Source organism: Amphiura filiformis, chromosome 1 (genome assembly GCF_039555335.1).
Source record: "Amphiura filiformis chromosome 1, Afil_fr2py, whole genome shotgun sequence".
Lineage (NCBI taxonomy): Eukaryota > Metazoa > Echinodermata > Ophiuroidea > Amphilepidida > Amphiuridae > Amphiura > Amphiura filiformis.
Window position 1 is genome coordinate 35,507,194 of NC_092628.1, and position 25,575 is coordinate 35,532,768.

General features: G+C 35.1%; 1 protein-coding gene across 1 annotated transcript in view; it reads left to right on the forward strand.

The window, feature by feature from the left end:
* The window catches only part of LOC140146223 (cilia- and flagella-associated protein 58-like), a 286,607-nt gene that overhangs the window by 199,482 nt on the left and 61,550 nt on the right, over window positions 1–25,575 (forward strand). Inside the window, 1 exon segment of the mRNA XM_072168007.1 lies at window positions 885–1,018. Within this exon segment, the coding sequence (XP_072024108.1) occupies window positions 885–1,018 (134 nt within the window).

Sequence of the window (25,575 nt, forward strand, 5' to 3'; positions counted from 1 at the left end):
ATGCGGCCGAAGAGAGTTGTGATAACTCCATTTTTTGATGGAGAGGATGCTCAGAATTAAAATTTAGATATTGGTCTGTGTATGTCGGCTTCCAGTAGGCCTTCATTGTTAAGGACAACATTTTGTAGTGAGTAAAAATTCACTTGGTTTTGTCAAGCAAAATGGAAATATTTGTTTAAATCAACAAAGCTAATAAATCTATTCTACAAGTAATACAAATTAATTCCAACAAGTATCTATATATGAAACGTCAGTCAACACATTGAAAAATTTCAGTTAGTACAAGAGTCATAATAATAATCTTACTATAAATAGGGGAATGTTGTGACTATGTGTGTGGGCATGTCAATGCAAAGGCTCCGTCAGTTTCGATCTAAACGTCGCCAAATTCATATGGGAGATCGGGAATATACTGGAATGTCCTGTTATTAATTTGGTTGAAAACGGTCAAGAATTGGCCTCAAAATCTGTGAAAATGTGGTCCGTTGCTATCCTAGGTAAACAAAAAAATTAGTCAGTTACTAAGCTAGCCCTGAAAATAGACATCAAAAAACTTCATAACTTTAGAACCAAGTATGCTAGATCTTTGGTGTTTTCAGTAAATGATAGCCTATTATATGTCTAATGTAATAATTACAGTAACTCAATTTTCAAAAATGCCTCCTTTGGCCCCCATGGACCAGATCGTGTCACGTATGTGGAAAAATCAAAAAAATTATCGACCCCATACAACTGCATTTGTCATTAATTTAAACATTGAATTGATGTACACCTTTCAGGTGTGTACCAATGCACATCATCTGTGATTTCTGTTCGGATGAATTTTGTCGTAAATAGCCGATAATTATTTGACACCAATCTCTTGTTCTCTTTACTTATTACAGGGCATGGCATCAGAATTGAATATGTATGAATCACAAGTACAGGAATATAAATATGAGATAGAGCGACTGGCCAGAGAGCTACAAGATGTGAAAAAGAAGTACTATACACAGAAGCGCAAGGAACAACAGGCAAGGTCAGTCAATACAACTGTACAATTTAACTGTTCTAGATGAGCAGCTTTGGATTCTTTTGTCCCAGAGCAGTAGAATTGAATCATTTTGCAGACATGCCAACTAGTATGAGTTTCACCGTATTTTGTACTGATAAAACGTGCAAAATACTGGTAGTACGGTCACCCCAAAAAAATATGGAATTCCAGAATTTTGACCAACATATTAAAATGTTGTGTCTTAAAAAGAAGAAACAGCTGCAAGATTAGACTATCGACTGAATTACTGGTATCATTTGACCACTTTCTTGGTCTGTTAAAGTGGTTACCTACATCGTTTTTCTGTCGACTTTCGATGATGCATGCAAAAAATATTATTTAATAGGCCTACAAGATGCTTTCCGAAATAATTTTCTTCTGACTTGCAGATTTTCATGCACATTAATATTTTTTATTAACCACCTAATGCTATGTCTTCTGAGGGTATTTAGTTAACTATTTAGCTCTATTGGTGCAAAAGAATAAGCCTACAAGAAGGTTTCCGACCTCCTTTTACTTCCGACTTTCGCACCATGCATGCACATTAAAGAAATATTTAATAAGCCTACAAGATGGTTTCCGAAATAATTTTCTTCTGACTTGCACATTTTTCATGCACATTAATATTTTTTATTAACCACCTAATGCTATGTCTTCTGAGAGTATTTAGTTAACTATTTAGCTATATTGGTGCAAAAGAATAAGCCTACAAGAAGGTTTCCGACCTCCTTTTACTTCCGACTTTCGCACGATGCATGCACATTAAAGAAATATTTATAGGCCTACAAGATGGTTTCCGAAATAATTTTCTCCAGACTTGCGGATGGGGATTTTTCATGCACATTAATATTTTTATTAGCATCTTCATCTAACTGCTACACATGCTATGTCTTCTGGAGGTAGGTACTATTTAGGTCTGCAAAAGAATAAGCCTACAAGATGCTTTCCGACTTGTTTTCTCAATGGTGCAGCAGTGCACATTAATATTTTTAATATTTTTCTTTAACCATACATAGACAACTGCTATACCCAGTACAGTCTTCTAATTGACATTGGCATTAAACTGTTTAATTTTTTTTGGAAACATGAACAAAACCTGATGTTAGACTGATACTATAATGATGATGATTCAGATGATCAATGATTTTCTGAACTTAAAAGTTTTAACAAAGCATGCTTCTAACAACATTAGAAGTAACAAAACCCAGTGTTTCCAGAAATATATCAATTTGTTTGGTCTACATACTTTATCCAATTTCGTGAGTTCAAAGGTCACATACAAGGTCAAAGGTCGACTGAGGTCACCAAATCTTTTAATAATTAATTTTTAACTGTGCATCACATATCCGAAAATCAGCTGGATCGGTCATGTAATTAAGGAAATATGACGACTTTAAGATGGTTGCTTTCCATGTAAAGTATAGCAAAGTAGCACTTTCAATGAGTGATAACTCGTAAAGGAAGCATCTTTCTGTATTGATTTATTACTTTGATGGAATGGTTCTTTGGTATTACCAAATTTGAATGCAAATTTGTAAGGTGGGCCCTGAACCCGGCTGTTATGTGCTCCTCGCAATTATGTGTTCTACTTTTGGGGTTTCTGGGGTTGGCATGTATGCAAAAGGTACATATTTAAAAAATACGGTTTTAGGGTGCAAAATACGGATTTTTATTCTTCTGAGTACGGAAATATGGATTTCAAAGTTGGCATGTCTGATTTTGTCATGCAGTGATTTCCTTAAAAGCGTCTTGCAGATCCTAATTGACTTTTAATTTCTTAAATGCAATTTATTTAGTTTACAGCATTGACATGCTCTACAAAGGTGATAAATGGCTGTATGTAGTAAAATCAAAAGAGCAAACAGTCGGCCAGCCTTGTACCCCACGTTGCTTTGGCATGGAATGACTTTTTTTCATGATTTCTGGTCATCATTTTGGTGTCCGTGGCAGCCATTTTATTAATGTTTGAATCTGATTAGCTACAAACTCCTTAGACACTAGCAGTCAGCATATTATTTTAAACATAAGTTTCCTTGGAAAATTGACCACCTAACCCAGTTACCCAATTGATTTTATGTACAGAAAAGTCCAAGAAGGCCATTTTGATTTTTTGAAAGTTGTGTAAGTTAAACTTGTAATTAAAAACATGGAAAATATGACACAACATCCAATGGGGGAGTAACACAAAACATATAAACAAAGTTAAAAACTTGTAATATCAGAAAACATATAATTAGACACTAAGATCATTAAAATTGAATACTCCTAACAGTTTGACTAAATTGGACCCTATCATTAAACCTCATCAAAATCAGAAATCTGGTTACCAAGTTATGAGCAATTTTCAATGGCTGAAAACAATATAAAACAAAAGAATTTGAACACTGTTTTTGCCAATATTTCAAAAACAATATTAGTGACATCTGACTTGTTCACCTTGATTATGTCACGTATTCAAAAACACATTCTAAATCATCAAACATTAACAAAACCAATCTACCAATTTTGTATGTAAGGAGAAAAACAACTTTTATTATATGATCTGTTTTCATTAATTCTGTTGTGTTACTTTAAATGACCAAATGTATGATATCGTATGGAAGTGATGAGCAAACCAAGCTATTCATCAAACACACTTATAAATGTCTAACAAGGGAGTGAAAATACTAACACTGCCAAAATTGAAGTGATGACACTTGTGGACCTTCAGCTCATTTCTCCTTGGAGAGAGATTTAGGCCAACAAAATAAAAGGTTGGTCTCAGGAGAAAATGGAAAAAGGTAAAGTGGTTCAGCAGCAGTCTTTATGGATGAATAATGTACCCTCAGCTGGAAAAACATACAAAATAATGGGCTTGTCTCCACCAGGTCCATTACTTTAATACCTTCATATATTTCCAACCTTGGTCGCATTCAGCCATAAAAGATACTACTTCATCCTTTATTTCTTAATAACAAAGTAATTTGATTAAAACAGAATGCATTTCAACGTTTCATTTATCATATGAAGGCGCTCTTCCTTTTATATCCATTGAAGCGTGTCATTTACCAGTTGCTATTGCTCAAGAAATGGCAATTTGGAATTTTTGAAAAGTAATGGAAATAATTGACACCTGGGGCTTTTTGTTTCACTCTTGCTTGAATGTGATATCAGTTATAAATCAATAACCTTTTTACCTGTTTATTTGCCTGCTTAATAATCTAGCTATAGAGCCTGGCTTAAAGATCTTGAGAATGGTGTCTTCTATCAGTGATGTGCCAAAGTTGTCAACTAAATTGTTTAGATAACAGCAAGCTCATATCACCAAAGTGTTGAGATTGTGTCGCTATCATTAATTTTGAGCTAGTCTATCAATATCCTTTTTTGAATTATGGTTTACATAGATCCCTGTACTGCTTCACTAAGTTCTCTCTTCCTAATTAGTAGCAGCTAGCACAATGTTTATCATTGGTGCCTGCAGTATACTGTAAAATGTGAAATTGATGAATATATTGTTGCCATGTGAAGAGTATCATTTTGAAATTAATTCGCCCACATTCAGTCTTGTGTATGATTTATGTGTTAAGATTTTGAATGCTGCAGATTTTGACATAAACAGTATTTCATAATATTTAGAGGTAATTTAGCCAGGATCTATGTGAATTGCTTGATATGCCATAGGCTTACTAATATAAGTAGGGGGAAATATCTCTGTTACAGTAGTCCAACCTCCCAAGTATATATGAAGAGCTCTGTTGCAAAAGCCCTTACATCCACCTCTGGCTGAAATTGAGTTATTGGCATAACATTATAGTGCAGGTAAAAATACGCATTTTGGTGTTTGTTTGACCTTAATACCACCTTCCCTTTGTGATGTGCCCTGAGTAATTTAATTTGATGATTTATCTTTGTTTACAAAGTTACATGAGTGATGACATTTTAGGGGAATTCCCCTCTCAAATTGAGCAAAACAAGTTGAATCATATCTAATTTGGAATATTTGGAAACCCCCTTCAGATTGTAAAGAGATGACATCATATATGGGATTCCCCTCAGGAAGTGATGTAATGGGATTTCCCTCAGTAAGTGATGTCATGTGAAAGGTTAATGTTATAATTAAGACTTTGGAATTTCCCAGATTGAGCATAATGTGAAGGTAGTAAATGGCCCATAATAGAATGGGGTTTTTCCCATGCTTGATATATAAGAAATGTAAACACAATTATTGTCACAGTTGATAGTGTTGATCTGGGCTATGCTTACAGTCCAATTCCTTGAAAGAAAGGAAATTACAAACCAGAAATATTTTATGTAGTCAAAGTACTACTATTTACCAGTGTTGTCGGAGAAGATCTAGAATACGTCAAAGAACGTTATTCTTCCAAGAAAGGAAATATATTCTTCTGTCGACTTGCTGAAGTCTGGTATTTTGATTCAACGCAACTGTCAAAATAAGTGGGGACAACTGCCTCGCAGTCCTGCTTCCTGAAGATATTGTGTGAAAGGTGGAAATAGCACCAAGTTTGGAGAAAGCAGCGCAAGGAGTTAAATTTGGAGAACTGCGCAAGGAGTTTAGCATAGGAGAACGGCGCAAGGAGTTTAGCATAGGAGGACGGCGCAAGGAGTTTAGTATAGGAGAATTGCGCAAGGAGTTGTAAACGTGTTTGGAGAACACCGTTTTCGTGTAAGGATTTTATACGCAAGGAGTTATCAATGCAAGTGTACAAAGGACTTAGCTGATTGTCGCATGGGACAAGTGAATAGGGATATATTACATCAGTCGTCCAGAACATTACAAGAACTTTATGATCACCAAGAAGAAGAATGCTGGCTAAGTACAAAATAGATAAAGAGTGATTATATTTGACTAATGTATATGTGCATTTGTAGTCATTATATTGTACCAAACGAAACTTGCTTTCAATTAAAGACTTAGATTTTGTTAGCTTAAACGAACAGTGTATTTGTATTGTGCATTCGTGTGAGTTCGGGTAAAAGGTGATTTTGGCCTTGAGTCAAGTACGACTCGTAACACCTTCCAGAGATATTGTATATTTTCCATTAGGGAATTTCCGGAAATCTGAACTTAAAATGAATATAAAATTTTAGGAAAATAATTTTTTGATGTATAATAGTAGCCTTGAATGTTCTTTAACTATACGCTTGACTATCAAATATAATTAACTCTATGATGTCATCAAAGCGTATGTATCGGTCAGCAGGCGATGCAGTGGCATTTCAGTACCTTCTCCTGCCAAAGATACTTTCCAGGCACGAATCTATGCAACCCTGCACGGTAACAAAAATCAATCTAAATTGTGGAGTCACCAACAATTTGCCAGGTTTACTAGGTCTTCATCATACTGTTTGGTCATGTCATGGTTTATACAAAATATCAAATGTTTGTGAGTGCAATGGTAAGAATATTTTCATGTTCCAAGAATGCTGCAAGCTGATGGTTGCATGGAACATGTCATCTTTCCTGCCATTTCAATTGTTGCCATTTCAATTCTCGCTATTCGCAATAAGGCGCCGCCAGCGATTTGCGATGTAATCGTGATGTATCATGGGAAAATCGTGATGTATCAGGAGAAAAGGACGACATACAAGTCCGCGCAATGCGAATATTACCATGCTATTACATAGGAACACGTGACAATATTTTTTAGTTTGTCAATATAACGGTATTTAACGCAAATCGATAGAGAAAAAATTAATTGTGCACATTTCAAATCACATTATTAAGTATTATTGAGTATCGATTCGCGTGTAACACCTTTATTTTGACAAACTATTGTCACGTGTTCCTATGTAATAGCATGGTAATATTCAGATTATGCTGGACTTGATGTCGATTTTCCCATGATACATCACATTACATCGCAAACCGCTGGCGCGCCTTATTGCGTAATAGCGAGAATTGTTATATCGTTCCGGTTGGTTTATTGATAGCGTTTATTACTCCTGTATGTATTGCCTTAAAGGTCCGTAACCCGATCGACAGCATCATCCCCTGATTTTTTTCATTGTTGATGAGGTTTTGGTATCACATAATAGATACTATTTTTCTCATTACTATCCTGAAATTTGACGCTCCAAGTCGATGTATTTCGGAGAAATCATGAATCACAGCGGTTTTACAGGTATACCAGTTTGTAAACAATGGTAAATACTTTGGATTTCTGGGAGGGAATTATGAACGAAATATCAGTCACCGCAACAGCTATTTTGGTTTCGCGTCATACACATTCTGTGAAAAAGCGAACCACACTAACTGCTGAGGAGCGGTGCGCCGTATATAGTTATGAAAGCGGCAATAGTTATCGTGGCGTGCTAAATAGCTCAATTGACTAGCGCGTTTGTTTTTACCCGACAGGTACCCGGTTCAAAACCCGGTATCGGAAGGTTTTTTTCCTCTCCATTTCACCCAAACTTTTTTATATTCATTTGAAATGTACATATTGCAAGGGAAATATATTTTGTTTCCTTTTTTTTTTTTTTTTTTTACGAAAAAAAAAAAAATTTCCGTTCAATACGGGCCGGGCATTGTACTGCATGTCAGCATTCGTCATTGCCTGCCCAGAATGCAATTCACGTATACCAAGGTATTGGATTGCAAATTTGGCTATTTATTCATATTTACGCTGAAAATGCTCTCGTTTTTTTTCACAAAGCAGCATAAAGGAGGCAATATTTGATATTATTATGTAATTTTAAAGACAATCCATATCCAAAACCAATAGGGTTACCCCCCTTTAATTTCTATTCTGAAAATTAAATAAATATAATCTTGAATATATCACAAAATATCATTCATGATACTTAGGTCAACAGTGATAAATATGAAATGAAGATACATTTTGATGGGAAATACATTAACACAGGATACAGAAAGTCATCAGAATATATCTAAATATTAAATTTAGTCTCTGGGGCCAGTGAGTTATGATAATAACTGAATTTATGAAATTGCCTCCTTTAGGATCAGATCATAATGCATTGAAATGACAGACTGTATATTGGCTGTATCTCATAATCAACTCTGTAGATCTTGGCAACATCACTTTAGCTTTATCCAGTCAGCCAGGGCCAAGTTGTAACTTGCTCCATCTTACTTGACGGGCATTTCCTTTCAGCAGACAGTTGACATGCGCCATGTCCGGGTTGCTTTGTTAGCCTGTTCTTAAAGGATATTCCCCTTCTACAAGAATATGGAATATACAGCGATTGGTAGTTGCATGAATTGATGAAAAATAAATGCAATATATTCTTGTTATAATCTAAGATGTTTAAGGGGGTACTACACCCTGCCCAATTTTGTGCCTATTTTTGCATTTTTCTCAAAAATTATAGCACATTGGTGACAAGTAAGATATGTATATTATAGGGGCAAGGACTACAACTACTGCACTTGGAAATTTTATTTCAGCACAGACAACAGTTGTGGAGTTACAGTCAAAAATGAGGGAAAACCAATATTTGATCAATAAATCAATAACTACTTGCCTTGAGTTGCTGAATTTTCAGTGTAGTACCCCCTTAAAAGTATTAAATTGTAATATCACATTTGTGTGATGTAAAAAATTACCAGAAAAGAAACAAATACTATGAGACTTTGCCATGTAATTTGCAACTTTATGGGTAGTAACACTTCATTTATGAAATCAACCAACAATCAGGCCTGGTTCAACAGTATGTCAGTATCCACTTATAGCTATCTTCAGTAGATAACATGATGTCAGTATCCACTAATTGCTATCTTTAGTAGATAACATGATGTCAGTATCCACTTATTGCTATCTTCAGTAGATAGCATGATGTCAATATCCATTATTGCTATCTTCAGTAGATAGCATGATGTCAATATCCACTTATTGCTATCTTCAGTAGATAACATAATGTCAATATCCATTATTGCTATCTTCAGTAGATAGCATGATGTCAGTATCCACTTATTGCTATCTTCAGTAGATAACATGATGTCAATATCCATTATTGCTATCTTCAGTAGATAGCATGATGTCAGTATCCACTTATTGCTATCTTCAGTAGATAGCATAATGTCAATATCCATTATTGCTATCTTCAGTAGATAGCATGATGCCAGTATCCAGTCCACTTATTGCTATATTCAGTAGATAGCATAATGTTAGTATCCATGTATTGCTATCTTCAGTAGATAACATGTCAGTATCCACTTATAGCTATCTTCAGTAGATAGCATGATGTCAATATCCACTTATAGCTATTTTCAGTAGATAGCATGATGTCAGTATCCACTTATAGCAATCTTCAGTAGATAGCATGATGTCAGTATCCACTTATTGCTATCTTCAGTAGATAGCATGATGTCAATATCCACTTATAGCTATCTTCAGTAGATAGCATGATGTCAGTATCCACTTATAGCTATCTTCAGTAGATAGCATGATGTCAGTATCCACTTATTGCTATCTTCAGTAGATAGCATGATGTCAATATCCACTTATAGCTATCTTCAGTAGATAGCATGATGTCAGTATCCACTTATTGCTATCTTCAGTAGATAGCATAATGTCAATATCCACTTATTGCTATCTTCAGTAGATAGCATGATGTCAATATCCACTTATTGCTATCTTCAGTAGATAGCATGTCAATATCCACTTATTGCTATCTTCAGTAGATAGCATGATGTCAATGTTCACTTATTGCTATCTTCAGTAGATAGCATGATGTCAATATCCACTTATTGCTATCTTCAGTAGATTGCATGATGTCAGTATCCACTTATTGCTATCTTCAGTAGATAACATAATGTCAATATCCACTTATTGCTATTTTAAGTAGATAGCATAATGTCAGTATCCATGCATTGCTATTTTCAGTAGATAGCATAATGTCAATACCCAGCAAACACAAAACGTTTTCGACATCATTCGCAAAAGGTTCTAAAAGGTTGTCAGAAAACGTTTAAATGTCGGGTTATATAAAGGGTATATTAAGAGTATAAAACGTTTTCAAAACCTTAAAAAACATTTTTTGATAATCTACTGCTCAGCAAACAAAAATGTTTGACAGAAAACGTTTAAATGTCGGGTTATATAAAGGGTATAAAAACGTTTTAATAACATTCCAAAAACATTCTTGAAAACTTGATACAAAACATTCTAAACAGAATGTTATTTTGGGGTTGAAAAAATATTTTGCGAAAAATGTTCGCCCAAAATATTTTCAATAACGTTTTAAAACGTTATCATGACCTTTATATAACCCGACATTTTAATGTTATTAAAACGTTTTTAGCTAAACCAAAAGCCAAAATATAACTTATTTAAAACGTTTTTAAAACGTTTTTGTGTTTGCTGGGTATCCACTTATTGCTATCTTCAGTAGATAGCATGATGTCAATATCCACTTATTGCTATCTTCAGTAGATAGCATGATGCCAATATTCACTTATTGCTATCTTCAGTAGATAGCATGTCAATATCCACTTATTTGCTATTTTAAGTAGATAGCATAATGTCAGTATCCATGTATTGCTATTTTATGTATATAGCATGATGCCAATATTCACTTATTGCTATCTTCAGTAGATAGCATGATGTCAATATCCACTTATTGCTATCATCAGTAGATAGCATGTCAATATCCACTTATTTGCTATTTTAAGTAGATAGCATAATGTCAGTATCCATGTATTGCTATTTTATGTATATAGCATGATGCCAATATTCACTTATTGCTATCTTCAGTAGATAGCATGATGTCAATATCCACTTATTGCTATCTTCAGTAGATAGCATGATGTCAATATCCACTTATTGCTATCTTCAGTAGATAGCATGATGTCAATATCCACTTATTGCTATCTTCAGTAGATAACATGATGTCAATATCCACTTATAGCTATCTTCAGTAGAAAGCATGATGTCAGTATCCACTTATTGCTATCTTCAGTAGATAGCATGATGTCAATATTCACTTATTGCTATCTTCAGTAGATAGCATGATGTCAATGTTCACTTATTGCTATCTTCAGTAGATAACATGATGTCAATATCCACTTATTGCTATCTTCAGTAGATAGCATGATGTCAATATCCATTTATTGCTATCTTCAGTAGATAGCATGTCAGTACCCACTTATTGCTATCTTCAGTAGATAGCTTGTCAATATCCACTTATTGCTATCTTCAGTAGATAACATGATGTCAATATCCACTTATTGCTATCTTCAGTAGATAGCATGATGTCAATATCCACTTATTGCTATCTTCAGTAGATAGCATGATGTCAATATCCACTTATTGCTATCTTCAGTAGATAACATGATGTCAATATCCACTTATAGCTATCTTCAGTAGAAAGCATGATGTCAGTATCCACGTATTGCTATCTTCAGTAGATAGCATGATGTCAATATTCACTTATTGCTATCTTCAGTAGATAGCATGATGTCAATGTTCACTTATTGCTATCTTCAGTAGATAACATGATGTCAATATCCACTTATTGCTATCTTCAGTAGATAGCATGTCAATATCCTTTTATTGCTATCTTCAGTAGATAGCATAATGTCAATATCCACTTATTGCTATCTTCAGTAGATAGCATGATGTCAATATCCACTTATTGCTATCTTCAGTAGATAGCATGATGTCAATATCCACTTATTGCTATCTTCAGTAGATAACATGATGTCAATATCCACTTATAGCTATCTTCAGTAGAAAGCATGATGTAAGTATCCACTTATTGCTATCTTCAGTAGATAGCATGATGTCAATATTCACTTATTGCTATCTTCAGTAGATAGCATGATGTCAATGTTCACTTATTGCTATCTTCAGTAGATAACATGATGTCAATATCCACTTATTGCTATCTTCAGTAGATAGCATGATGTCAGTATCCACTTATTGCTATCTTCAGTAGATAGCATGATGTCAATGTTCACTTATTACTATCTTCAGTAGATAGCATGATGTCAGTATCCACTTATTGCTATCTTCAGTAGATAGCATGATGTCAATATCCACTTATTGCTATCTTCAGTAGATAGCATGATGTCAATATCCACTTATTGCTATCTTCAGTAGATAACATGATGTCAGTATCCACTTATTGCTATCTTCAGTAGATAGCATGTCAGTACCCACTTATTGCTATCTTCAGTAGATAGCATGATGTCAATGTTCACTTATTGCTATCTTCAGTAGATAGCATGATGTCAATATCCACTTATTGCTATCTTCAGTAGATAGCATGATGTCAATATCCACTTATTGCTATCTTCAGTAGATAGCATGATGTCAATATCCACTTATTGCTATCTTCAGTAGATAACATGATGTCAGTATCCACTTATTGCTATCTTCAGTAGATAGCATGTCAGTACCCACTTATTGCTATCTTCAGTAGATAGCTTGTCAATATCCACTTATTGCTATCTTCAGTAGATAACATGATGTCAATATCCACTTATTGCTATCTTCAGTAGATAATATGATGTCAATATCCACTTATTGCTATCTTGGGTAGATAGCATGATGTCAATATCCACTTATTGCTATCTTCAGTAGATAGCATGATGTCAATATCCACTTATTGCTATCTTCAGTAGATAGCATGATGTCAGTATCCACTTATTGCTATCTTCAGTAGATAGCATGATGTCAGTATCCATTTATTGCTATCTTCAGTAGATAGCATAATGTCAGTATCCAAGCATTGCTATTTTGAGTAGATAGCATGTCAATTTTCACTTTTTGCTATCTTCAGTAGATAGCATAATGTCAGTATCCACTTATTGCTATCTTCAGTAGATAGCATATTATTAACATCCACTTATTATACAAACCTGCCAACTGTCCCTCATTTTGAGGGACTGTCCCTCATTTGGGGTTTACCAAAGTGAAAATAAGGGACAATCCTGCTTTCTGAAAATTTCAGTGATGGCTAATTTAAATGTTAGAACAGCAGAAAACAATGCAAAGTCACTTACAATTTTGCTCTAGCATTCTCTTTAGTCTATTGTGATAAATTCAGACTTGCAAAACCTTCTCTGAATTCTGAAAGTATTGCACACCTCAAGTCTTTGAATTTGTAGGTACCTGGTGTGTGTACATGTACAAGGTTTTGGTCTCAATGTCCCTCATTCCGACTTCGGTAGGTTGGCAGGTCTGCTTATTGCTTTTTGGCTCTGAGCGGAGCTTATCAGTGCCTTTGTCATGCAACTAACTAGCATTCATTTTCAGGCCACAATACGCTGTTGGTTTTTATGCTAAGGATCATTTAATGACTGATATGAAGGCTTAAGTTTCGTTTCTAAGTTTGGCTAAGTTATTTTTGAATCGATTGCACTCCAGATTTTATTGAAATTCAGGCGATAAAAGTATTATTTTTGGGTAAAAAAGACCAAAATAGTCACTATAATCGAGTTATATCTTGGTTCCTGTGTGTGCTAGAGATTATTCTGGTCTGTATAATTTAAGATGCGTAATACAGACGGAAACCAATGGAGGTACATTTCTTAAGATTTAGTTCAGATCAGAAATTATTTTGACTACTTCTTAACTTTTCTTCACTATTTCTTTATAATTTCAATAAAGAGATAGGTAAGGAATGTCAAAAAATAGTCAAGAACATGTCTGAATCTTGAATAAATCCCGAATAAATCTGAACAAATGACTTTTCTGGGGACTATTTGGCTTGCGCAAGTGCAGCGATGAAAGCACTGTGCCGATTTTTTTGTTAAAGGTCACGTTTTTACCGATAAGCTGCGATGCTCAACAAACTTCGTACTTTTCTATGAGGCTATTTTGAACCAATAAATCGATTAGTTTTTCTTGATTGATGACATCACCATTTCTGAACCAATCAGCAAACAGTTTTGTGTGATTGATCGATTCTTGCAGTAGTCTCCACAGCAGCCAGTTTGGTTCCGCCCTTCCACACAAACATTTTTGTGGAGGGAGCGTAACCAAACTGGCTGCATAGGAGACTAAGTTCACTGACCCACTGACCTTGCAAACTCAACCACAGAGAGCTACGGTGCATAATCGAGGTGAAAATACGCTAGTTTGTTTACATGAGCTCATGAGCTTCTGGTAAATGTCATTCAAGCATTTACGAGCATACCATAATATTTTTTAATTAAATATAAAGATGTTTATTTAAGTTATTTGTAAAATTCAGCGATGGACTTAATCTAGAAGTGGTTTGATTTTAGTTGTAAACGCGGGACTCGACCGGCATGACAAGTTGAACATGTGAAGTTCCAAATTCGGAAGCCATGTACTACTATTCCATGTACGTAGGTCTCACACGCATACCACGAACTGCTCCGAGGTTATACTGACTACTAGATTGTCTACTTTTGTACTTTCGTAAGTGATGAAATTGAAGAAAAAATCATGAAGTGAAATCTATCAGAAATAAACACTGATGTGATGTAGGCTAGTCCTGCTTAATCGGAGTACAGCATCCAGGCAGATCCAGATCCGAACAGAACTTACGATTGTTCGGTTGGACCGGGTTCAACACACATGACACAACAGACATGTCAGGACAGAACAGTTTTGGTGTTTACAAAAAATGCAAATGATCTCAAGTCACAAAATTTGTTATAAAATTTCATTTATTGTCTCGCCTCAGTATTTCTGTCTGTCCGGGGTGTGGATGTCCGTGTGTCCGTCCGGAGCTGTATCTGGGGAACTGTAAGACCTACGGGACGCTACTTGGTGGGAGGAAGGTTATCTAAGTTTGCTCCGTAATTGTATGTTTTCGGTGAAAAATAATGCAAATTAACATAGCTAATTTGCATAATTTATCTGAAAATCAGCGCAAATTGATAAAATTTCATTTCTGAACTTTGTTCAGGATGGGACTTAGTAATCACTATTTCCGTCTGTGTGTGGGGGTGGGATGTCCGAATGTCCGTCCGGAGCTGTATCTGGGGAACCGTAAGACCTACGGGGACGCTACTTGGTGGGAGGAAGGGTATCCAAGTTTGCTCCGTAATCATATGTTTTCGGTGAAAATATGCAAATTAACATAGCTAATTTGCATAATTTATATGAATATCAGCGCAAGTTGATAGCGGCGCATGGTAACGAAACCTTGTGACAGGAATGATACACACCTGCTGATCACCTGATTAGTTTTTGGCGAAACGTATGCGCATTCAGTTGTTAAGTTGCATAATGTATGCGTAACGCTTCTACAAAATGGTTGGAAATCTGAAGAAATCCGCCTTGTGAAGCTGTTTCTGGGGATCCGTAAGAATGCCAAGCGCTATGATGATGACACGTGGTGGGGTAGCATGACCAGAGGATCTCGACCTGATTCGATTTTCAGCGCAAAATATGGTAATTACCTACCTAATTTGCATAATTTATGCATAATATGCAAAAACCTTTTTTCTCGGAGACTAGGGGTCGTACGTTCTTCAAACTTGGTGGGCGGGTGCATCTTGACCCCAGACAGAACAAGTTTGTATTGGTTAGTGGGTGAAGGTCACTCGAGGTCATCCAGGGGTCATCTAAGGTCAAATTACTAAAAACTGTCGTATGGTGGGTACAGTTAACATTTAGAGTCAAATTTTCTGACGGTCATTTTGGGGTCATCCGAGGTCACTTAGGGGTCATCCGAGGTCAAATTACTAAAACTGTCGTATGAGCATGAAACTTGATGGATACACTTAACATTATGAGTCAAATTTTCGGACGGTTATTTGGGGTCATCTGAGCTCACAAGGGGTCATCTGAGGTCAAATTTCTAAAAACTCGTATGGGCATGAAACTTGGTGGGTACAGTCAACAATTCGAGCCAAATTTTTGGACGGTCATTTTGGGGTCATCCGAGGTCACCAAGGGGTCACCTGAGGTCAAATTACTAAAAACTTGTATGGGCATGAAACTTGGTGGGTACACTTAACATTTAGAGTCAAATTTTTAGACGGTTATTTCGGGGTCATCTGAGGTCACCAAGGGGTCATCTGAGGTCAAATTACTACAAACTGTTGTATGGGCATGAAACTTTGTGGGTACAGTCAACATTTAGAGTCAAATTTTTGGAAGGTCATTTCGGGGTCATACGAGGTCACCCAGGGGTCATCTAAGGTTAAGTTACTAAAAACTCGCATGGGCATGAAACTTGGTGGGTACAGTCAACAATTCAAGCCAAATTTTTGGAATGTCATTTTGGGGTCATCCAAGGTCACTCAGGGGTCATCTGTGGTCAAATTACTAAAACCTCATGTGGATATGAAACTTATTGATGGATGTATTATGCTCTGCAAATAAGATATAGCTACCAACCAGCAAGATGTATGATTGCATGTGATCTGGCACATACAATGTATATGATTTCACCTGTTGCACATTCGACTGCAATTACTTTCACATTCAAAAAAGCACAGAGCCACAGCGCCATTGGTGCTCTTGTTTAAGTAGATAACATAATGTCAGTATCCATGTATTGCTATTTTAAGTATATAACATGATGCCAATATTCACTTATTGCTATCTTCAGTAGATAGCATGATGTCAGTATCCACTTATTGCTATCTTCAGTAGATAACATAATGTCAATATCCATTATTGCTATCTTCAGTAGATAGCATGATGTCAGTACCCACTTATTGCTATCTTCAGTAGATAGCATGTCAATATCCACTTATTGCTATCTTCAGTAGATAGCATGATGTCAATATTCACTTATTGCTATCTTCAGTAGATAACATGATGTCAATGTTCACTTATTGCTATCTTCAGTAGATAGTATGATGTCAATATTCACTTATTGCTATCTTCAGTAGATAGCATGATGTCAGTATCCACTTTTTGCTATCTTTAGTAGATAGCATAATGTCAATATCCACTTATTGCTATCTTCAGTAGATAACATGATGTAAATATCCACTTATTGCTATCTTCAGTAGATAGCATGATGTCAGTATCCACTTATTGCTATCTTCAGTAGATAGCATAATGTCAATATCCACTTATTGCTATTTTAAGTAGATAACATGATGTAAATATCCACTTATTGCTATCTTCAGTAGATAGCATGATGTCAGTATCCACTTATTGCTATCTTTAGTAGATAGCATAATGTCAATATCCACTTATTGCTATCTTCAGTAGATAACATGATGTAAATATCCACTTATTGCTATCTTCAGTAGAAAGCATGATGTCAGTATCCACTTATTGCTATCTTCAGTAGATAGCATGTCAGTATCCATTTATTGCTATCTTCAGTAGATAGCATAATGTCAATATCCACTTATTGCTATCTTCAGTAGATAACATGATGTAAATATCCACTTATTGCTATCTTCAGTAGATAGCATGATGTCAGTATCCACTTATTGCTATCTTCAGTAGATAGCATGATGTCAGTATCCATTTATTGCTATCTTCAGTAGATAGCATGATGTCAATATCCACTTATTGCTATCTTCAGTAGATAGCATGATGTCAGTATCCACTTATTGCTATCTTCAGTAGATAGCATGATGTCAGTATCCACTTATTGCTATCTTCAGTAGATAACATAATGTCAATATCCATTATTGCTATCTTCAGTAGATAGCATGATGTCAGTACCCACTTATTGCTATCTTCAGTAGATAGCATGTCAATATCCACTTATTGCTATCTTCAGTAGATAGCATGATGTCAATATTCACTTATTGCTATCTTCAGTAGATAACATGATGTCAATGTTCACTTATTGCTATCTTCAGTAGATAACATGATGTCAATGTTCACTTATTGCTATCTTCAGTAGATAGCATGATGTCAGTATCCACTTATTGCTATCTTTAGTAGATAGCATAATGTCAATATCCACTTATTGCTATCTTCAGTAGATAGCATGATGTCAGTATCCACTTATTGCTATCTTCAGTAGATAGCATGATGTCAATGTTCACTTATTGCTATCTTCAGTAGATAGCATGATGTCAATGTTCACTTATTGCTATCTTTAGTAGATAACATGATGTCAATATCCTCTTATAGCTATTTTCGGGCAGATTTGCCAAGACGCAATTTGGTTAATGGCGCCGTTTTGAATATTTTGGGTATCTATTTTCAATTACAAGTGATTATAATGTGACACAGCGACCTTATATTTAAAACTAAAATTAAGTCCCAAGAGCTGAAGTTTCTATAATAATTATGTAAAATCAATATAGAATTTGCTATTTTGGCCATTTTTTGAGCATAGGGCAGCCATTTTAGATTTCATCAACTATCTGAATGACTGGGTCATGTACACTATATAATATGTCACAGAAATATACCTAGACACCAATGTCGCTACTATCAGCCCGAGACTATCTTTCAAGTCATTTTTTCTCAAATTCACTATTTTAGGCACCATTTTGAAATTTGGACCATGGGGCAACTATTTTGGATTTTCAAACTAGCTACATGACTTGCATGTCCAGAAACATTATACCTGGACACCAAAATCTCCACCATTGGCCCGAGAAAATCTTTCAATTAATTTTATTCAAATTTACTATTTTTGCCAGCATTTTGAAACATGGACCATAGGGTAGCTATTTTCAATTTTTTAACTAGCTAAATGACTTTGCATTGTCCACAAACATACCTGGACACCAAAATCACCACCATCGTTCTGAGAATACCATTCAAATAGTTTAGACTAATAATCACTATTTTGGCATCCATTTTTGATTTTTGGGTATATTAGGCAGCCATTTTGGATCTTGATAAACTATGTTAATGACTTTGTCATGTCCACAAACATATACCTAGACACTCAAATTACCACCATCGGCCTGAGAAAACCGTTCAAATAAGTTTGCCTAAAATTCACCATTTGGGCCATCATTTTGAATTTTGGAGCATAAGGAAGCAATTTTGGAATTCGTAAGCTGTCTGAATGACAAAGACACCACAATCACTACCATCGGTCTTAGAATACATTTGTAGTAATTTCAGGGTGTCCAGGATTGCAAAAGAAAATGAGTCAAGTTGGGTACAGATCATTTGGACTCACCCTGTATGTTTCATCAGCCAAAATAGAATGATATTGTTTTAAGAAAAAAATGCAGTGCTTTATATTTGTGACATGAGGAGTAAAAGGTCTGCTAGAGATTCAGCAATTACACCTTCAGTTTCAATATAGCAAGGTTTTACTTTCAGATATGCAAATGGTAATGCAAGCTGACAATTCTGATGAAAAGTAAAAGCGTGTCAGAAACTTGAGGAATTAATCTCGTTTTGATTGTGTTTACATTATAGCACTTAGTATACATGTCATAAAGATATAATGGAAATAAATCAGACTGGATGGATGCATTACCACTGGCAAAGCAACCTTGGCTTTTTAATAGAAGGTCACTTTAAGATAAAATGAAGATCCATTAAGTTTTGTTTTTACTGAAATGTTAGTTAGGCAGCCTTATCAGCCATGTACATTGTAATTATATACAAATTCAAATTGATAAAATTGTAGGTGGCTGCCTTCCACTATGGCTTTATGCCAGACTGCCAGTATAACCCCTAGCACAGTGTGTGTTTACATGGTCTTCCTATACTTTTCAATACTGTTGACTCTACAACTTGTTGCTCAAAATTTGCCATTAAGCTCTTGACAAAGTTTTACATGCTTTTGACAAAATTAGTTGCCTCTAAAATCATAACATATCTAAGTTACAGAATTCTCCAATCTACTCAATTTTTGCAGCAGTCATATTTGTGAAAGTCTATGAATACCAGCATTTTGTCCAATTCATTTGTAATAGTGGATTGGGGGTACACATTTTTGTCCAGAATTAATGTTTTTCATTGTCCATAAAAGAACTGAGATTTTGTGATATAAAGTGATTAACATTTTAGGATTCAGATCTTAATTAATTTTTTATCAATGTACATTGTTCAAGAAAAGATATCTTCCATGCTTCTGTCGAGCTTGTTTTTTCAAGATGCGTAGGTGACTTTTTCAAAACTGATTATTTATTATTTTCAAACTTGCAGTATTTGTTAAATTCCTCTCATTGATAAGTTTTCTTCATCTGAGAAATGCTATTCTGTTTTGTTCTCATGCTGATGTGTTCAATGTTCATACTATAACTTATTGAATGTTTTAATTTCAAAATCTCATTTTTATCACCACTCAAGCATGTAATTTCATATTGCAACTGAATTCAATAATATGAAATTGGTAAAGAACTTCGTTGACACATTTAGCGCATCTCTGTTGCCGGCATTTGCCTTGAAGTGAGAGAGTAGTTTGCGTATAAGATGACTACCCATGTGCAATATAGTGTGTATTTGTGACACTTGAAACACACATACATAAGCCTCTTGGGATGAGTTTGGAAAAACAAGTTGACAAGGAAGTGGAAGAGATGCTTGTTGTTGGAGGAAAGCAGGGATTTACAAAATGAAGCTTGCCTGGTTCTTGACAGTGTAGTACAGGAGGGCTGAATTTAAATTGGAAGTTTGTGATGGCAATAAGAAGGACATTTTGACATTTCATATTGCGATGCACAACTCAAATTTTTGCATTCTTTGGGTTGAAATTTATATTGTAAGGACTATACAAAATATTGGTAAACACTTGAGAATGTTCCTGCAATCTTATTGGTTCTTATCGTGTCATATCATACAGGTCAGCGCATGTGCATCAACGCGATATGTGTACTCGCTATTTGAACCAATTGGAGGCGCATAGCAACAACGGGACTCAATTTTATGCCCTAGGTAGTTCCTTGTAAAATGCAGGATTTAATTTGATTAAAATTTGTAATACTTATTATATTTGAATTGAAGTGTTTAAGAATGAGAATAAAGGTATCGTCTCATATAACATGGGCAACATCATTATTTTTGGCGTAAAATAATGATGTCGCCCATGTTATATGAGACGATAGATGCACTCCAGTGGCTAAAACCAATACCTTTATTCTCTAAGTGTTATATAAACATTGCCTTATCTCCTGGTTAGTGTCTATTAAAACAAAATCAATTTTCCTTTCAGTTATTTAACATAATTTAAAAAAATCTTTGTAGCCCTACACCCCCGGGGATACATTGAGGGCATCTTATACCCACTAATGTGACATATAGACCCAAACACACGTCACATACACAAACACACGTCACATACACAAACCCACCCCAATATGTGATTTGACCTTGACTGTGGCGAAATTTTGACGTCCATTTTCCTCCCTCCCCTCACAATGTGGGTGATGGCGTATATTTGTAATGAGTGAATTTTGTCTGCAGCTTAGGGAACAAGTGATGCAATGAAAGATCAAGCACAATATTATCAATTATATTATCATCATATCCTATGTTTTCAAAAATGCTGATATCTTCATCTGATCCTTTAATTCTTTTGAGGAGTGTATTTAGGGATTCAATCATGTTTCAAATGCTACCCGAGCAAAGTAAACCATGCATTACAAGTCTTTGGGTGCATATTGTTGGATTTGTGGGGATCGAGGACTATTAAATGTCAAAATATTTAAAATATCAAATTTTAATAAGTTGCCAAGGGATTTGTATTGTGTTGTGAATTTCAAGAAATTGAGGTTGTTTGATGTCGGATGGACATTTCTCATGTTCGGGATGTGGTTCGATATGTCTGGTGTGCTCTTGGGTCCCGCAGGGGATGTGGTGCAAGCGTTGCTAGCTGATTCCTTAAAGAAAGTAAACTTTGCAGACGTGCAGGACAAGTTGTTAAACAGTGGTGAGCTATGATTGAATCATTTTCATCAACGAAAACAAATTAAGGATCGTCCAATTCACATGAGAAATATCAGTTAGTCATTGCCACTCAACATTACAATAAGATCAATGACTTCTCTATTGTTATCATCAATTAAACTACAGGATAAAATGGCTTCCACCAAAGTAATGAATTCAACATGTAAAAGTATATACGGGCATAAGTTCTTGGCATGACAAATTTTATGCGCAAATGCGTATGCATGCTCTTATGCCTTTGTGTGGTCCCATTAACTTACATTTGCATATACGCTACTGTAAAAGTGGGGACTCATCACCGATTAACAGACATGCCAACTATTATATGTTCCACAACTGTTTGGAGTAACCTTCACTTTTGTGCAGGTATTATAACCAATTAACGGACTCACTGACTCCACACTATGCAGTTAGTAAGTGATCAATAATACTTAATTCCATTACCTATTTCGGACAAGGGTCTGATTTTTCTGATGTTGACAACATGTTGACATATTAATTGCATGTCGATGCACTAGGTGTTACTGTCAACCCCCGAAAAATACGTCATTTGATAATCTTGACCTCAAAAAGGTTACAAACGGCAGCTGTCATAGACTACCGATCTGAACTGACATTGTTTGGCCTGTTTAATTGCACGGTAACTTAGCTGTCATTTGATCGGTTGCTATTTAGAGGTTAATAACTGTGCAACTGAGGAATATATTCTGAGGTCCAAAGCAAAATGTTTAGATTTTTCATAACGCCTGACATATTACAGATGCAAAGTTATTAACCTCATTCATAACCGTCACTTTAATCTCTTCACCTTACAAAATAACACACAAAATTTTGCTCAAAACTTTGTAAAAATAGATGATTTTTACATCTTCCCTTTCCAAAAATCGATCAGGCTAAAACAGGATGACCAATAACAAAAGTGCGTATCACAATCTGTGCAAATATGGTAGCGTGCAATCCAAATACGGGAGCCAGTGCGAGCGCAGTTTGTTTGATGCACAATACAGTGCTCGCGGAGGTTACTAATATTTACTTTCGAATAATTACGCATTTTGCGATCAATTGTGAGATATTAATGACCTTGATTTGCGTTCGTGTTTTCACAAATAGCTAAATGTGATTGGATCGCACACATCACGTTTATTAATGAGGTTATGAATGTGTAAATGTATCAATTTGGCCTTGTCGACCAATTGGCATGTTTGCCTTAAAAAGTACTTTGGCATTGTAGATGTTAGCGCTATTCTGGTTGTGCCTTTCACCACCATGGATATTACTGGCTGAACAATTGAATGGATTTGTTTGTGGGTTAACTTTTGATTCATGTGTGACATCAAAATCATAAAAAGTGGCAAAGATGGGAAAAAACCTGGAAGAAAACAGTGTTTTAAAGATGAATCTATGTACACCAGAAAAATAGAGTTTTATTGCAAGGAGAAAGAGAGACATTCACATCACAAGATGCACAGTTTGGATTTCTCCGTTGCATATGGTGGGAATTGACGGTAAAAACTGCCATATTAATTCCAAAAGACACCAAAGTGCTATGAAAGAAGCAGATAGCAGGCATAACATCCTGCAGTTTACTTAAAAAATGACTTTTCAGTAATAAAGACAGAAGTTAAAAAAAAAACGGTTTGGGGGTGCAAAATATGGATTTATGGTATTCTGAGTATGGAAATCTGGATTTCAAAGTTGGCATGTCTGGATTAACAATGTTTGGCTCCTGTACAAAGGTATAGGAAGAGTTGTTGAAAAAAGATTATGATTTGGGGTTTATTTGAGAAGAATTATGGCCTCACATTTCAAAAAACACATAGTGCATGTATTTTGATCAAACAACATGACGATTCAAGACTCTGTAAAAACAAATCAAGAATTAACTGGGATAATTGCAACTTGGTAAATGAAACTCAAGAATCTAAGCTACCGGATGCATCATTATTTTTCTGATTGTAATATTTAGTTGTTAAAAAGGATTTCTTTAAGTTTTGGTGGGATTATTTCCTGCCAAACTTTCCACCGAAAAGCTCCCCCTTTACATTTATGTACATAATTCGAAATGTTAATATCAGAAAAACATTAATAAGCTAAGCATATATAACTGTCATGTATTTGCTTTGTAAAAGCATATCATTTGAAGTGTGGCAGTTAATAAAATGTACTCATACCCATTGGGTCTGCTATAAATATTCATAAATATCAGCAAAATATAGTTTTCATTAGGAATATGGAAAAGAGTTTTGCAAATTTGATAAATATTAATGCTTGTCACTAAGACTTTAAGCTACTTGAGTTTTAGCAGTTTCCATTTGATACTTAGACATTACATATTTATGATAATCACTTCATAAATGTTAAGCAGTTGGTTTACTCAAAACTATTTCAATGTTATTTTAATTACTCAAAAGAGAAAAACAAATCAAAAGTCAAAAAACTTGGTCAATCATGGGATTTTTTCATTGTTATATTAAAACCATTTACTTTAATTGGATTATAAGTTGCATTAAACTATTTGAATAATTCTTCATAAATGTCATTACTTTGACTTAATATTGTAATAAAATAGTCATTAATCATATAAGTCATTAAGTTAAAAACTGGAGCTACAACCTTGGTAACAGTAGCTTTATAATAAGTATGAGCTCATAATGATCACTGTAGTATTGGAGTAATTATTGCTTTTCTTTTGCGTAATTCAGTGGAAATGCATCAGAAAACTCAATTAGAATACATACAGTAAAAATTTTGACACATTTAGGGTATTAGCATCACCGTTTCTGAGGCCTAATATTTTCTTTTACTTACAATATACCAAAACAAGAACAGTCCTTAAAAAAGACAGGCATTGCTTAGTACATGTCTTGTAGGCAAGGAACATATGGAAATTTTTTGATGATTGGCATTGCATTACAGCTTTCTGTTGCCTTAACTAAACTTGCTGTAGCAGCACAATGCTGTATTAAAGTACTATATAGCATATGATTAGCATTGGGTAAGCTCTTTCCTTTTTCTTTTGTTTTTAACAATGTGTTAACATTGTAATTTACATGAAGTAGCCATTGGAAGTCAGTTTGCATGATCAGAAATGCCCCTTGAAGGAAACCACTTTGCAGATCCGCATCCAAGACTGGTTACATTCGTTCTGGATCAATAATACACAGCATTGGAATTTGTATAAAGAATAGATTCCTATTGTTCCCTTTTAATTGCCAGCCAAACAAATGAGGTAAAATAAAGAAAATGCACATAGTTTATACATCACTGATACACATCAATGAGATGTGTTAGAAATCTCTTGGTCGCTGAACTCAGAATAAAACCAGAGATCCAGATTTATTATAAAAAGTTAAATTTTACTGTAACTAAAGCACTTCAGGCTTAGTCTTTCACACGGTATTTTAGTACACCATTGGGCATATACAATCATGCAAAAAGTAAAAATTCAAGAAAAATTGAGGGCGTCATTGTGGAGCAAATCACATATTATGGCTTTAAGAGTGAAGCACAGAGGCTGAAAATGTGAACCTTCACCATCATCACATAGTTTTGCTACCTGATATTTTTGTTTTGCTTTTCCACATGTAATGCAGTATTGTTATTGCTACAAGAAACCCACAAACATTGTGGCTTGGTGAAACCCAACCAGTCTTAGTTTCTGATACACACAAGATATATCACCTGCACAGAAATAATCTATAAACATGTGCAAGTTTAAGAGAACAGTAAACATTGTGGATGTGTCACTTATATGAGTGACTGAATATATGCATGTTCACACGGTCTTTAGAATTCTTGAGGATTGGCGTACTCAAGACT